The 17,185-nt window shown below is 42.8% G+C and overlaps 1 protein-coding gene across 6 annotated transcripts in view; it reads left to right on the forward strand.

Moving 5' to 3' along the window:
* GNE (glucosamine (UDP-N-acetyl)-2-epimerase/N-acetylmannosamine kinase) overlaps positions 1-17,185 on the forward strand; it is a 99,465-nt gene that overhangs the window by 57,601 nt on the left and 24,679 nt on the right. For 5 of the 6 annotated variants that reach the window (XM_025201429.1, XM_025201428.1, XM_025201425.1 and 2 more), the window contains 2 exons: positions 2,056-2,264; positions 5,120-5,571. In XM_025201429.1, the coding sequence (XP_025057214.1) occupies positions 2,101-2,264; positions 5,120-5,571 (616 nt within the window). In that variant the 5' untranslated portion in view covers positions 2,056-2,100. Of the gene's footprint in view, positions 1-2,055; positions 2,265-3,059; positions 3,141-5,119; positions 5,572-17,185 lie in introns of those variants that run through there. The other variant, XM_025201430.1, reaches the window with a different exon arrangement.

Below are 17,185 nucleotides of genomic sequence, written 5' to 3' on the forward strand. Positions count from 1 at the left end.
CCCCCCCCCATGGCAAGAAAGGGATTGGGGCTGGGGCATAGATGGCAGAAGGCTGGGGGTGGGACTAATGGGGCTTAGCCCCCCCAAACGCCAGGGGAGCCCAGCCACAGGCTTTTGCAGCAAGGGCGAGGGGTGTACCGGGATCGTAGCTGGCCCAGCATAGCACGCCGGTAAGTTTCTTTTGACTGCCTGGGCTTCGGGGAGGCAGATCAAGACCCCCACAGTGCAGGAGGGAGCAGAGTAGGGGCAGGAGCAAATCATTCACCCTTGCCCTACCCCCTGTTGCACTGTGGGGATTGCCCCACGACCTAGCCTGCTGGGGCCCCATTTACAGGGAATGGGTCCCAGCCAGGCCAGGTCACGGGGCAATGGGAGCCTGGCGGCTCATCCAGGGGCGTGTGTAGGCAACTCCCGCCACTGTGCGCACCACAGGGGAGCTGGGGAAGGGAGGCATGTTCGTTCCAAGGGGTGGGGGGGAGCTGTGGCCCCCGATCTTTGCCCAGGGCAAGGGCAGGCTGCAGCTGTGTTCTGCCTGCTCCCCACCTCCATGCTTTACTGTAGCCTTTGAAAGCAGCGTCATGTACCTCATTGCCTGGCCTGCTCAGCAGCAGGATGCACGTGGCACTGCACCGCTTTCAAAGACTACAACACTCCCTCCCCAAGTCCTGCACCCCCCGACCCTGGCTGGGCAGCTTGCCCCAGCCCCAATCCCTTGCTTGCTGTGGGAGCATTGATCTTCCCCCCTTCCCCAACACCCCTTCCCTCCACCCAGCACAACAGATTTACCAGTTGGAGACTATTAGTCTATTGCCGAATCCCCGAATCAGTGCTGAATCTTTTGTGAATCAATTCTGAGGCTTCCAGTTTGATTAGAACCTTTTAATTGGTCTCCTGATTCTATTCGGATTCGGAGATTCAGCTGCCAAATCGGGCCAAATCTCCTCTGAATCAAATCGGCTACCGAAGCTTCACACAGCCCTACAACACAATATCTTTGTTCATACAACAGTAAGAATCTCCCAGCTGTTCTTTCTGATGTTTGCTTTTAGGATAAAATTTTTTAAATTTAGTAAAACAGTAATAACCTTGCACTTAGTGTTTTCTATTGGAACATCACATAGTGCTTTATAGATATTTAATTACAATTAAACATTCCTCAAGATATCCAAGATAAGTATAGTATCAGCAAAATTTTACAGTCTGGGAAACTTGAGTTTGATTCAACAGAATTAGTTTACATTTTTCAAGAAGTGTCCACAAATTTTGGATGCCTCAGTTTTTGAATGCCCAGCTTGAAACATCCTTAGCTTGATACACACTGGTACTGAGTAACCACAGCTCTATTTCAAATTGGAGGGATGCCCAGCAGATCTTAGCTGTGCAGGTTGGATGTCCAAAACTAGCAGATGTTTTTGAAAAATGTAGGCATCAGTGATTTGCCTCAACTTCCTAGCAAAGCAGTGCTAGAGCTAGGACTCAGACCAAGGAGTTCTGACATCAGGCTTCTTGCTTTAACTACTGGATGGTGTTTTGTTTATGAATACACTAAAGTAAATAAGCTCTGAAGTTATATTTAAAATTAAAATGAAAAGTATTGGAGGTTTTGTTCTTCCCCTTCTGCTTAACCCTTGCCATGGTAGAATACTTGCTTTCCCATCAATTAGTCACCACTAATTGATTAGTCATCAGTTAGTTACCACTTTTCCAGATCTCCATACTGAAATAACCTAGGATTCTGCTGCATATCCTGTATTGTTTACAGCTCTCTGGATTTGTTTTAGGGCCAGTGGGCACTGTCTATGTACTCTGCCTGGTATCCCTCCTTGGTGTACTTGTTTTGAGATTATTAACTTACTCTCGTCCCTGTTTTCTCTTTAGTTGTCTCCCAAAATCAATTGGTGTATACCCAGTAAGCCCCCACCTCCCTCCAGTATTGGGGGGGCTTGTGGATGTTAAGCCCATGTTAATGCAATGCATCAAATAGGCCTGTATCACTTAAGTGGATAATTTAATGACTACACAGATAAATAAGATACTTGTTTTCTGTTGTTTCAGGAGCTGTATTTTAAGAATCTTTCAAAACAAAAACAGAAACAAGCTATGGAGAAGAATAGGAACAACCGAAAACTTCGTGTCTGTGTTGCTACTTGCAACCGGGCTGACTATTCTAAGTTAGCCCCGATCATGTTTGGCATTAAAGCAGAATCTGAGTTCTTTGAGCTCGAAGTGGTGGTTCTCGGCTCTCATCTTATCGATGACTATGGGTAAGATGGAAATACACATCTTTGTCCTTGGGTAATTCCTCAGGATCATGAGTTCATAAAAGGAAATCATACAGTAGTCATCTCATGTAGAAGAAGGATTGCATTCCTCATTAGAATAGTATAAGGGACAGTCAGAAAGCAATTCCTCCTATTTTTTCCTGGCTAAATATTATTTTTAAATTATTAAACTTTTCCATCATGGCTGAACACAATTGTTTTTCAACCTAGGCTCCTCCATCAATGGCCTTTTTCCACTAATGATCCTTGTAGTTTTGGGAATCCGCAGATGTTCAATCTAGAATTGTTTCAGATCAGATAACATAGAATGCAATATTATTTAACATTTTGGTAATTGGGGCATTGTCCTTTTTAAATTTTTCATTCCTCTTTCAAGTCAGTTTTGGAATACGGTGTGCACCACTTACATATTGGATTAGTGAATAATTTGGTTAACTGCATAACACAATGTCAGTCCCAGTTTTTTTTTGTCTGTTGCCTACATTATAACAAACATTGGTTATCTGTCAATTGGTTAAGTGCATAAACCACTTACGTGTGTGGCATCTTTTGGCCCCACTGTCTGCTTTGTAATGTAACTAAACTCCATTTAAATACATACTACTGGCCCCAGAAATGACAAAAGTAGCTGTCAAAAATAATCCTGAAAATGATAGAAGCTATTCAGTTTCATGACTGCTATCTCCTCTCATTTTCAAGGTTATAAATAATCACCAGAGCAGGGACTTTTGTATATATCCATGATGTGTTCGTGAAGGGAGAGGCTCAGTCATGTTCTAATAACACTTATGAGATCAAACCCAGCAGACACGATGAATGGCTAAATGCCTTGTTTGTAAATCCTCGCAGGACTTGAAGGTAAGAGGTCTGAGCATCTTGGCACTGCCAAGACTTGGACAGTTTTGTGCATATGTAGCAGCAGAAAGTTAGGTGCCTAAGGGACTTCAGTGGCAAAAGCTTAAACACTTAAGGTTAGGATTTGGGTTTTTAGACAGATGCCTAGCTCTCCCTTTTAAGCACCTACATTCCTTTTGAAAGCAGGAATTGTATTGGTGGTTTTGATTTTGTACAAATACATGTGTGAAGTCTGCAAGGGAAAAAAAATCTTGTCTGAGAGAGAATTCTGGAGAAGTATAGGCTAGACGCAACTACTGTTAGGTGGAGACATAGTTGGCTGAATAACCAGAGTCAGTGAACAATTATGAGTGGATCTGTATTAGAATGCCAGGTGCTTTCAAGTGAGGTTTCACAGGAGTCTGTTCTAAATCTGGTCTGGGTAGCATTTAACCTTTTTTTCAAGAGTTGGATATAGAAATAGAGAGTTTCCTGATAGTGTGTGCAGATGACAAAACTGGGAAGTGTTGCAAACCCTTTGGAGGGTAGTAATTCAAAAGGATCTTGATAAATTGGAAAACTGGGCACTTGACAACAAAATTAAGTTTGACAAATAGATAAATGTGGGTGCTCTTCCTAGGAAAGAAAAAAATGCACAAATACAGAATGAGAGCTGATTGGCTAGGCGGTAATGTTGCTGAGAAGGAATTGGGGGTGTTGATGGATTGCAAACTTGCCATGTGTGCAAAGCTATGCAGTTGCAAAAAAAGCAGATGTAATTTGGGGCAGATTAACAGATTATAGATTACAGATGTGTGTGTAATGGTGTCTCCCAGCATATCAGAAATAAGGCTTTCCCATTTGCAGGTGAAAGCTGATATATGTTATATCACCAATGAAAAAGAGCCCCTTACCTATGGTATTCCTGCCTAGTAAAAAGTATACTAGAGGCCTTTGGAACTGACTGATTTACCAATTTGGTTGTTCCCGTTTACTGCTACTACACCTTTTGCGTAAAATACAGGACTAAAAAAATGGGAGACTGCCATTAAGGTTGTTTGGCTGACATATATAATATTCAGGTTTGCATATTTATCATCATTGGTACTAATGTTTGGAAGCACTTTGGAAGCCTTTCATGTATAATTTAAATTATGCTGATGTGGCGGGCAAGTCTTCTAACTAAACTTCTGAGTCACCTGTTTCCAAAAATTCCTACTATGTGGAAGAAGCTCAGCATTCTTTCCTGTTCTCCAGTCAGTATAGCAGATTGGTAAAAGCATATTACAAAAATACTTTGATAGAGTTGTACTAACTAAATGTCTGGCGATTAATTAAAATATTTCATGTGGTATAAAGTAAATAGTTTTATGGTTAAACCATGTTTATTTTTCCATACTTTTACTGTTCAGTAAAGATTTGAATATTTGCTTGATTTCAAATATTAAAAAGAGATTTTCTAGAAGTCTTAAATGTCTTCAATCTTGTGCAATTTATCTCCCCTCAGTTTGATGATTTAAATTTCATTTTTTGTATTGTTTCTATGTTTAGTTTTTTGTGTGTTTTGCTTTTACAATGTGTTAACTTGGTAGCAGGCTGTAGTATCAGACAAGTGCTTTCAAGCTAGCATGCACAAAGTTTGGAACTTAAAGTGGCCCAGTTTTTTGAAGGTGCTGCACAATCACAATTTTTGCTGAAGCTAGTGGAAACTACTGGTCTTCGACAAAACTTTTATGAAGGTACCTAAACATAGATTCAGGTACCTGTATGGGGTATCCCAGTTTAAAAATTTTGGCTTCAGTGAACAAACATCACTAAAATCTGAAATGTTGCTTTCCAAGGAGATGGGCACAGAGGGAATCTAACTTTTCTACAAAAAAGTTAAAACTGTGTTAGCAAATCGATAATGAAATTGCTTGTATACCGTTCTGCTGTCCATAACATACATGAAAGCAATTGGCATTGCACTCAAAGTATTTCTTTTGTTTCCATCTTGTTTTCAGTAACACCTACCGTATGATTGAACAAGATGACTTTGACATTCATACAAGGTTACACACCATCGTGAGAGGCGAGGATGAGGCAGCCATGGTGGAATCAGTAGGCCTTGCATTAGTAAAGCTACCAGATGTCCTTAACCGTCTGAAACCTGATATAATGATAGTTCATGGAGACAGGTTTGATGCACTGGCACTGGCCACATCTGCAGCCTTAATGAATATTCGGATTCTTCATATTGAAGGTGGGGAAGTCAGTGGAACAATAGATGACTCTATCAGACATGCCATTACTAAACTGGCTCATTACCATGTGTGCTGCACAAGAAGTGCAGAACAACATTTGATATCCATGTGTGAAGACCATGATCGTATACTCTTGGCTGGCTGTCCCTCATATGACAAGCTACTCTCTGCCAAAAATAAGGACTACATCGGCGTTATACGTATATGGTTAGGTAGGTATTGTATTTCTGTATGTAGTTTACAACGTCTATAGCAAACAGTCTTACTTTTATAAAAATCTCCTTGAGGACAAGCCTATGAAGGACCCAAGGGCAATCTTATAGTGCTGTTCTCTCCTTCGGTACATATAGCTCCAGTAAAACCTTAGTCTGTTTTTTTTTTTTCTTTAATAGAATGACATTGCAAAACAATTCCTTTTGTCTTTTTCCCCTGATCTTTTGGAAGAAGAATTCCTGTTTTCTCTGCCCTGTTTATTTAATAAAGTTGTACATCATTTTGAGAATATAAGTAACTGTGGATAGACCAAAGGGACCAAAGATAGAGACATCAGGATTTTCATGCATCCTACCAAAACAGTTTGTTTCCAGAGCAATATGAAAAGGCTGGTGACTCTATGACCTGGGAGGACTGAGCAGTAGGGGTCCTAAAATGGTACCTTATATATAGGCTTGGCCAAAATCAAGTATTTTTTTTATAATTGTGATGGATAATATTCATGTTTATTTTTAAGCATTTATTTCAATTTTTATCAACTTGAATTAACAACATAAAGATCATTGCCCCCAGGATGGCAAAACAAAAGAATGAAAAGGTCAAGAAAACTCCAAAACTTGTATCCTTTCTAATTGGAGTCTCTACCAGTCTCATCAGTAGGCTGTTTCACCTCTTTTTACAGGCTGTCCTCGGTTCTCTGCAGCTGAGTTGTCCCACTCAGATGTCAGGAATTCCCCCCTGCTACTTTGCATGCCTTCTTTCACATGCCTTCTCCACAGCCATCTAACTCAAATATTCTTCCCCCGCTCTGAGCTCTGGGTAGGGGTTTAAGTAGCCTGTTATCTCCCTTCAGTTTACTTCCTAGCACCTGCAAACAAACAGCCAATTGTGGCAAGTCATTAGGCTGCCTGCTGTTTTCCTCTTTAAAGAGGCTGGTCCTCTATACCCCAACCTGCAACTCCCTTCTGTTCTTCCTCTCTCTTTTTGATTGTTACTGATGGAACTTTTTTTTTGTTGGATGTGAGTGTGAGGTGAAATCAACGTTTACCAATAAATATTAAATCCTGCCAAGCCTACTTATTTATCATAGTAGCATCATTAAATTTTGGAAGCAATTTAATAATATTTGGAGCCCCTTTGGGTCCCTGTTGTCTTCTTGAGAGCCAAATGTTATAACCTATTATAATGTTTTCTTCACAAAACTTACCAACACCTCTACAATTTTCATTCTAGTATCTATAGTCAGGAAAAAGTAACACTCCAAAAGAGATTGACTTTAACATCTGAAACCCTACTGCCAAGTCAAAAGAAAAAGGGCCAGAGATTGCTGAGAATCTGTTAAAAGACAAATTAAAATTTCATAGTTATTCTTCTGATGCATGGAAGCTCAGAATCATGTTTTCAGCCTTTACAACGAGGAATCTAGGAACAGAAGATGTGACTGAATACCGTCAGAGAGTATGCATGGAGTTCATCTGCAAAAAATATAGGGAGCTTTGGCCCTTGAACAGCACAGTACAGCAGCATGACACATTTTGGAGAATTCTACTGTTTCTCTAAAATCCGTTCTGTATTTCATAGATTTCATAGACATTAGGGCTGGAAGGGACCTCGGAAGATCATCGCGTCCAGCCCCCCGCCCAAAGGGCAGGAAGTCAGCTGGGGTCATAGGATCCCAGCAAGATAAGCATCCAGTTTCATCTTGAAGGTGTTCAATGAAGGCGCTTGAACCACCTCCGGTGGCAGGCTGTTCCAGACCTTGGGGGCTCGGACAGTAAAGAAGTTCTTCCTTATGTCCAGCCTGAAACGATCTTGAAGTAGTTTGTGACCATTCGACCTCGTCATCCCTTGGGGCGCTCTGGTGAACAAACGTTCCCCCAGATACTGGTGGTCACCCCTGATAAACTTGTAGCTGGCCATCAGATCACCCCTGAGCCTGCGCTTTTCCAGGCTAAAGAGCCCCAGGGCTCTCAGCCTGTCATCGTAGGGTCTGCTTCCCTGACCTCTGATCATGCGCGTGGCTCTTCTCTGGACTCTCTCAAGCTTCTCCACATCCTTTTTGAATTGTGGAGCCCAAAACTGGACACAGTACTCCAGCTGCGGCCTCACTAAGGCCGAGTACAGGGGGAGAATGACGTCCCGGGATTTGCTTGAGAGCAAAAATAAAAATGTTTGTGCACTCCCTGCTCCTCCATTGCAGAAATCTATTTTAATCCGTTTTTAAAAACACACTTATTCTCTAAAGCAATTGGCTCCAAAATGTGGTACCTCTACTTTTGCTATTTACACACTCTCCTTTTTCATCCCTAAAGCTATTTCTTTCGGATTTGGGGGTTCCCAGTTCCTGTCATCTTGCTTTAGTTCAATCTATTCTAGATGGAGCTTTACCTGACGATTGCCTAAAAACGAGGCGCTGAACGCCGCTGCTTAGCGGCGTTCCTGTCAGAGAGTGCATTTTGCACGGGTTCTGTGATTTGGATTGACATACCACTTGTTTCTGTATAAATATGAACTCGCCATTTTCTCAACCTCCTGAAACCCTCAATATTTTGGATCTTGGAAATGGCCCGTCTCCTTATATGGTACTGGAGCAGCCGCTAAAGTTAGAGAGAGAGTTTTGCTAAAAGCTCTTTCCATTCTGGTGTTAGAAAGGAAAAAGGAGAATTGGCAATTGGGAAATTCAAGTGCAACTGCTTTCTCCGCTTGGTTCAGTAGAGGCAGAGTTGCTTGCTGGCATTCAGAACTCACTCTCTATTCTCCAAATAGTTTTGAAAAATAACAGGGTTCAGAAGGATGCCAAGGTGGGCTAAGTGGAGAAACGTGAATGTAGTGGGTAGGGTGCGTGAGAAAGTCTGTTACTAGAAATGGATTTACCCTGATCTTGCAAGCTGCTCTGCAAGGGGGGATTCCTGCCCTGCAGGAAATCAATGGGGTCTGTGGGATGGAAGGGACAACCCAGCTTTTGGCATATTTTCCATACTCTATGGACCCCTGGATTTGCAGTTTAGTACATCTACACAAACAGCCATCTATCTTATTCTCATCCTTCTAGAACCACATGAAGGCTGTCACTCCAGCTCATATGTTATTCAGAGTTAATTCAGTGTCTGCAATTTTAGTCACTATATATGGATAACTATAGGAAGCTGAGTGGGGCTCACTCCGCTACATACTGTACAAATGTTGTCAGACACAGTCTATTATGTCCAAGTATTGTGTCCACATTTTGCAATAGTTTTAAAAAAAGCAGGCAGTAGTTTCCTATTCTTTTGGGCTCACAGCATGTTGTCTGCTGCAAATCTCTATTCACGTTCTTACAGGATAACACAGTGGTGTCACATTCATCATTAAATGAATTAACCGTTAACCCTATATTTACACTCCTGCTATAAACAGAAGCTTAATTTGCTGCACTGACAGTCGGTTGCGTGCCATTTGTATCTTTTCTGTGCTATTTGGTATTTATATAGCACTCAAAAGTCACTAAATGCTTTACATATTAAAAAATACAAGTCCCCATCTGGAAGGGTTTTCCACCTTATAGCTCAATTCTGTATATTCGTGTACTTCTCATAGGCGTTCTGGAAACAGAGGTCTTGCTGAATTAGTTCTTAGGCAGCATTACATATATAGATAATTCCTAATTATGCTATATAACACCAACACCAAGCCCCTCTTTTCAACCATCACAGAATGAAAAGGAGCATTCCTACTTCGGCAGATGACAAAACAAAGCAGAGCAAAACAAATACACATTTTCCAGGGCAGATTTCACAATTGCAGTATTCCAGCTGAGCAACAGCTGGTTGGAAGAACAAAGCTGAATTCTTTTAGGGTATTCATTCGTGACATTCCCAAAAAGGAAGCAAGACAGATGAGGGAGAGATACAGCTCTTTACAGTACCTTGGCTCATCTTCAAGTGGCACTCCACTCTGCATCGGAAAAGAATTGCACCTTGTGTGCAAGAACAAGTGCGATCTTCTTTAGTAATGCTAGGAACCCACCATGCTCAGAGCTGTATCGGAGAGAGAACCAGGATGCTCTGCGTTCAGGCCCAAAGATTTGCCTGTGTCAGCAGTGGGTCACGCTGGACTTTTCTATGGGGCTATTCAAACCTTCCTGGCTGTGGCCTAGCAAGCTGCTGAGGTCATGCAGGCCTGATCCACCTTTGCTGACAGGCAGAAAACACAGACACTCATCACTCTGACTGTAGCACTGCCCAGTGTAGGAGGGTAGCAAAGCCGTCCTTGAGAGAGTGGAAAACAGCACAACTTTGAATACACACTGCTACCCTCTCTTTTGCCTTTGCCCCTGCCTTGGTATAACAAAGAACATTTAAAAAAACCCTTACATTACCATATGCAATTTAAAAAAATCTTGTAGCACTCTTAATTCTCAGTTATTTTTCATGTATGCACTCTTACGTAGTCCTGATTCATTATTGCTTTTGCTTACATTTCTCCACTTCCTTGTTGGCTGCTTATTTAGAAATGCTAAAAATAATAAACGATACGGGTAGGACAGCTTAGCTTTCTCTCAATCTCTGTGTTAATTCTGGCTGTCGTGCGGAGACAGATTCTTTAGTAACTACAGTAATTCACCTGATACTTGACCTGTTGCTTTGATTACCAAAGATATAAATCTAAGCTATCTGAGCATTTACTGTATGTATCACCTGGGGAAGTGCCAGAAAGCAGGAATGAAATATTGGCTCAGACTTAAGGAAACTGTTATGCTAAGGGTAAAACTACATCGGCGTTATACGTATATGGTTAGGTAGGTATTGTATTTCTGTATGTAGTTTACAACGTCTATAGCAAACAGTCTTACTTTTATAAAAATCTCCTTGAGGACAAGCCTATGAAGGACCCAAGGGCAATCTTATAGTGCTGTTCTCTCCTTCGGTACATATAGCTCCAGTAAAACCTTAGTCTGTTTTTTTTTTTTCTTTAATAGAATGACATTGCAAAACAATTCCTTTTGTCTTTTTCCCCTGATCTTTTGGAAGAAGAATTCCTGTTTTCTCTGCCCTGTTTATTTAATAAAGTTGTACATCATTTTGAGAATATAAGTAACTGTGGATAGACCAAAGGGACCAAAGATAGAGACATCAGGATTTTCATGCATCCTACCAAAACAGTTTGTTTCCAGAGCAATATGAAAAGGCTGGTGACTCTATGACCTGGGAGGACTGAGCAGTAGGGGTCCTAAAATGGTACCTTATATATAGGCTTGGCCAAAATCAAGTATTTTTTTTATAATTGTGATGGATAATATTCATGTTTATTTTTAAGCATTTATTTCAATTTTTATCAACTTGAATTAACAACATAAAGATCATTGCCCCCAGGATGGCAAAACAAAAGAATGAAAAGGTCAAGAAAACTCCAAAACTTGTATCCTTTCTAATTGGAGTCTCTACCAGTCTCATCAGTAGGCTGTTTCACCTCTTTTTACAGGCTGTCCTCGGTTCTCTGCAGCTGAGTTGTCCCACTCAGATGTCAGGAATTCCCCCCTGCTACTTTGCATGCCTTCTTTCACATGCCTTCTCCACAGCCATCTAACTCAAATATTCTTCCCCCGCTCTGAGCTCTGGGTAGGGGTTTAAGTAGCCTGTTATCTCCCTTCAGTTTACTTCCTAGCACCTGCAAACAAACAGCCAGTTGTGGCAAGTCATTAGGCTGCCTGCTGTTTTCCTCTTTAAAGAGGCTGGTCCTCTATACCCCAACCTGCAACTCCCTTCTGTTCTTCCTCTCTCTTTTTGATTGTTACTGATGGAACTTTTTTTTTGTTGGATGTGAGTGTGAGGTGAAATCAACGTTTACCAATAAATATTAAATCCTGCCAAGCCTACTTATTTATCATAGTAGCATCATTAAATTTTGGAAGCAATTTAATAATATTTGGAGCCCCTTTGGGTCCCTGTTGTCTTCTTGAGAGCCAAATGTTATAACCTATTATAATGTTTTCTTCACAAAACTTACCAACACCTCTACAATTTTCATTCTAGTATCTATAGTCAGGAAAAAGTAACACTCCAAAAGAGATTGACTTTAACATCTGAAACCCTACTGCCAAGTCAAAAGAAAAAGGGCCAGAGATTGCTGAGAATCTGTTAAAAGACAAATTAAAATTTCATAGTTATTCTTCTGATGCATGGAAGCTCAGAATCATGTTTTCAGCCTTTACAACGAGGAATCTAGGAACAGAAGATGTGACTGAATACCGTCAGAGAGTATGCATGGAGTTCATCTGCAAAAAATATAGGGAGCTTTGGCCCTTGAACAGCACAGTACAGCAGCATGACACATTTTGGAGAATTCTACTGTTTCTCTAAAATCCGTTCTGTATTTCATAGATTTCATAGACATTAGGGCTGGAAGGGACCTCGGAAGATCATCGCGTCCAGCCCCCCGCCCAAAGGGCAGGAAGTCAGCTGGGGTCATAGGATCCCAGCAAGATAAGCATCCAGTTTCATCTTGAAGGTGTTCAATGAAGGCGCTTGAACCACCTCCGGTGGCAGGCTGTTCCAGACCTTGGGGGCTCGGACAGTAAAGAAGTTCTTCCTTATGTCCAGCCTGAAACGATCTTGAAGTAGTTTGTGACCATTCGACCTCGTCATCCCTTGGGGCGCTCTGGTGAACAAACGTTCCCCCAGATGCTGGTGGTCACCCCTGATAAACTTGTAGGTGGCCATCAGATCACCCCTGAGCCTGCGCTTTTTCAGGCTAAAGAGCCCCAGGGCTCTCAGCCTGTCATCGTAGGGTCTGCTTCCCTGACCTCTGATCATGCGCGTGGCTCTTCTCTGGACTCTCTCAAGCTTCTCCACATCCTTTTTGAATTGTGGAGCCCAAAACTGGACACAGTACTCCAGCTGCGGCCTCACTAAGGCCGAGTACAGGGGGAGAATGACGTCCCGGGATTTGCTTGAGAGCAAAAATAAAAATGTTTGTGCACTCCCTGCTCCTCCATTGCAGAAATCTATTTTAATCCGTTTTTAAAAACACACTTATTCTCTAAAGCAATTGGCTCCAAAATGTGGTACCTCTACTTTTGCTATTTACACACTCTCCTTTTTCATCCCTAAAGCTATTTCTTTCGGATTTGGGGGTTCCCAGTTCCTGTCATCTTGCTTTAGTTCAATCTATTCTAGATGGAGCTTTACCTGACGATTGCCTAAAAACGAGGCGCTGAACGCCGCTGCTTAGCGGCGTTCCTGTCAGAGAGTGCATTTTGCACGGGTTCTGTGATTTGGATTGACATACCACTTGTTTCTGTATAAATATGAACTCGCCATTTTCTCAACCTCCTGAAACCCTCAATATTTTGGATCTTGGAAATGGCCCGTCTCCTTATATGGTACTGGAGCAGCCGCTAAAGTTAGAGAGAGAGTTTTGCTAAAAGCTCTTTCCATTCTGGTGTTAGAAAGGAAAAAGGAGAATTGGCAATTGGGAAATTCAAGTGCAACTGCTTTCTCCGCTTGGTTCAGTAGAGGCAGAGTTGCTTGCTGGCATTCAGAACTCACTCTCTATTCTCCAAATAGTTTTGAAAAATAACAGGGTTCAGAAGGATGCCAAGGTGGGCTAAGTGGAGAAACGTGAATGTAGTGGGTAGGGTGCGTGAGAAAGTCTGTTACTAGAAATGGATTTACCCTGATCTTGCAAGCTGCTCTGCAAGGGGGGATTCCTGCCCTGCAGGAAATCAATGGGGTCTGTGGGATGGAAGGGACAACCCAGCTTTTGGCATATTTTCCATACTCTATGGACCCCTGGATTTGCAGTTTAGTACATCTACACAAACAGCCATCTATCTTATTCTCATCCTTCTAGAACCACATGAAGGCTGTCACTCCAGCTCATATGTTATTCAGAGTTAATTCAGTGTCTGCAATTTTAGTCACTATATATGGATAACTATAGGAAGCTGAGTGGGGCTCACTCCGCTACATACTGTACAAATGTTGTCAGACACAGTCTATTATGTCCAAGTATTGTGTCCACATTTTGCAATAGTTTTAAAAAAAGCAGGCAGTAGTTTCCTATTCTTTTGGGCTCACAGCATGTTGTCTGCTGCAAATCTCTATTCACGTTCTTACAGGATAACACAGTGGTGTCACATTCATCATTAAATGAATTAACCGTTAACCCTATATTTACACTCCTGCTATAAACAGAAGCTTAATTTGCTGCACTGACAGTCGGTTGCGTGCCATTTGTATCTTTTCTGTGCTATTTGGTATTTATATAGCACTCAAAAGTCACTAAATGCTTTACATATTAAAAAATACAAGTCCCCATCTGGAAGGGTTTTCCACCTTATAGCTCAATTCTGTATATTCGTGTACTTCTCATAGGCGTTCTGGAAACAGAGGTCTTGCTGAATTAGTTCTTAGGCAGCATTACATATATAGATAATTCCTAATTATGCTATATAACACCAACACCAAGCCCCTCTTTTCAACCATCACAGAATGAAAAGGAGCATTCCTACTTCGGCAGATGACAAAACAAAGCAGAGCAAAACAAATACACATTTTCCAGGGCAGATTTCACAATTGCAGTATTCCAGCTGAGCAACAGCTGGTTGGAAGAACAAAGCTGAATTCTTTTAGGGTATTCATTCGTGACATTCCCAAAAAGGAAGCAAGACAGATGAGGGAGAGATACAGCTCTTTACAGTACCTTGGCTCATCTTCAAGTGGCACTCCTGACGAGAACACTACCTGTGCCCCCAGACCCTTAAGCCCCGCTCCCAAATCCCTGTAGCGCCTCATGACCTGGCTGGGAGTGCTCCGAGCAGTGTCATTGGTGCCCACATGAATAAGGAGCATGGGATAGTGGTCTGTGGGTTTAAGGAGCTTTGGGATCCTCTCCGTAATGTCCCGGATGCGGGCCCCCGGGAAGCAGCAGACTTGCCGGGCTAAGGGGTCAGGGTGGCAGATTGGCCCCTCAGTCCCCCTCAGGAGGGAGTCTCCCACAACAAACACCTTACGTTTTGTCTTGGGGAGAGCAGGGGCGGTAGCTGCAGTTGGGACCATGTTGCCTGTGGGGGCCGGCAACTCAGCAGGCTCTGCTGGGGCAGCAAGAGGTGCGTACCTGTTGCTCAGCGCATCCTGTTTGTTTGATAAGGGAAATTCTTAAAAGTATGTCAAACCCTGTGAGTTGGAAACCAAATTAATGCTCAGTAGAGTCATAGAATCATAGAATTGAAGGACCTGAAGGGACCTGCAAAATCATCAAGTCCAGTCCCCTGCCATGGGCAGGAAGTTATTGGGCTCAGACAAGCTCAGCAAGCTGCTTGTCCAACCTCATCTTGAACATCCCCAAGGATGGCGACTGCACCACCTCTGCTGAGAGTGTGTTCCAGATTCTGGTGACCATTACAGATAAAAAGCTTTTTCTTATGTCTAGCTTGAATTTACCCTCTATTAGCTTGTGCCCATTGGTCCTCCTCCGCCCTTGAGGTGCCTTCCTGAAGAGTTGCTCCCCTAGATCTTGATGCTCACCCTGACGTACTTCTAGGCAGCTATCAAATCACCTCTCAGCCTTCTCTTACTCAGACTGAACAGGCCCAGTTCCCGAAGTCTGTCCTCATAGGGCCTATCCTCCATGCCCCTAATCATGTGAGTGGCCCTTTTTTGTACCCTCTCAAGCTTATCCACTTCCTTCTTGAAGTGCAGTGCCCAGAACTGGACACAGTACTCAAGCTGTGGCCTCACCAACATCAAAGAGAAAGGGAGGAACACCTCCCTGGATCTACTGGCAACACATCAGCTGATGCAGGCCAGAGTTGTGTTTGCCCTTCTGGCAACTTTGTCATACTGTTGGCTCATGTTCATCTTCCAGTTGATCGTAACCCTCAGCTCTCGTTCAGATTCTGTGCCAGCCAATGGACCACCACCCATCATGTAGCTATGGTGAAGGTTCTTCCTACCCAGATGAAGAACCCTGCACTTGTCCCGGTAGAACCTCATCTGATTCCGTTCTGCCCATAAAACCAGTCTGTCAAGGTCATCCTGGATCTTTACCCTATCCTCTGATGTGCCTGCATTTCCCCACAGCTTAGTATCATCTGCAAACTTAAATCATTGAACTTTCCACCCCCACATCCAGGTCATTAATAAATATGTTAAAGAGCATAGGTCCAAGCACCAATCCTTGGGGGGGACACCACTGGAGACAGCCCTCCATGATGAGGCCATCCCATTGATGACAACTCTCTGGGAGCGGCCTCTAAGCCAGTTGTCCACCCACCTCACTGTAGGCTGGTCCAGCCTAGCACCCTCTGGTCTGGTTGAGAGAATTCCATGGGAAACAGAATCAAAGGTTTTACTGAAGGCTAAGTAAATGACGTCAACCTCATGTCCCTCATCCAGACAGTTAGTTGCCTGGTTGTAAAAGGACACCCGGTTTGTCAGGCATGATCTACCCTCAACAAAGCCATGCAGATTGCATCTTAATACCCCATCAGTTGCCAGCTTGTAATTGATGACCTCCTTAACAAATTTTTCAAAAGCTTTTTCCCAGGACCAAAGTCAGACTGACCAATTTGTAGTTTACAGTGTCGTCCCTCTTCCCTTTCTTGAATATAGGCACCACATTGGCCCTCTTCCAGTCATCCGGGACAACTCCTGAGTTCCACATCTCTTCAAAAAGCTTTGCTAGTGGCACTGCTATAAGCTCAGCCAGTTCTATCAGGGCTCTCGGATGCAGGTCATCTGGCCCAGCAGACTTGAAGACGTCCAGGCATTCTAAGAGATCCCTCGCTTGTTTAGGAATGATTTCATGTAATCTGTTGTCTTCCCCATATTCCTTGGGCCTGATCTTTTTAAGAATAGGGTCTCTTTCCAATATACGTTGCAATTTTTTGAGGATTTTCCGTACAGGTTCAAGGGATGGGTGATGCGTCATAACCAGCGGTGTGCGATTTGTGGGTGTTTTTCTTCTGTACTGCAGCAGTTCTTCACGTGGTATTCAGGTGGCTCTTTCAAACGTGCGATCTACCTCTCTGGAGGAGTGTCCTTGCTGGGTGAAAGCCTTTTTAAGATTGGTGAGGTGGCAATCCCGGGTATTCTCTTCAGTACAGATGCAGTGGTATCTGAGGGCTTGGCTGTATATCACAGCTTTTTTGGTGTGTTTCGGGTGATTGCTGGTTCTGTGCAGATATGTATGTTGGTCTGTGGGTTTCTTGTATACTGTGGTCTGTATTTTACCCTTCTGGATACTGATCATCGTGTCTAAAAAGGGGATGTTGGTGCTGGAGTATTCTAAAGAAAGTCGGATGGAGGGATGGTGACTGTTGAATTTCTGGTGGAACTCAAGCAGAGATACCAGGTTCTCACTCCAAATGATGAAGATGTCATCGATATATCGTAAGTACAGCAAGGGTTTGATGGTGCAGTTCTTGAGGAAGTCTTCTTCCAGGTGGCTTATAAAAAGGTTGGCATACTGTGGGGCCATTTTAGTGCCCGTAGCTGTTCCCATCATCTGGAGCAAGTGTTGATTATTATAAGTGAAATTGTTGTGTGTGAGGATGAAGTGTATAAGCTCAGTGATATCTTTGGGTCTGTATTCTGGGTTGTAATCTTGTTCCTGTAGATATGTAAGGCAGGC

Source organism: Alligator sinensis, unplaced genomic scaffold (genome assembly GCF_000455745.1).
Source record: "Alligator sinensis unplaced genomic scaffold, ASM45574v1 scaffold434_1, whole genome shotgun sequence".
In the NCBI taxonomy this organism is placed as follows: Eukaryota; Metazoa; Chordata; order Crocodylia; family Alligatoridae; genus Alligator; species Alligator sinensis.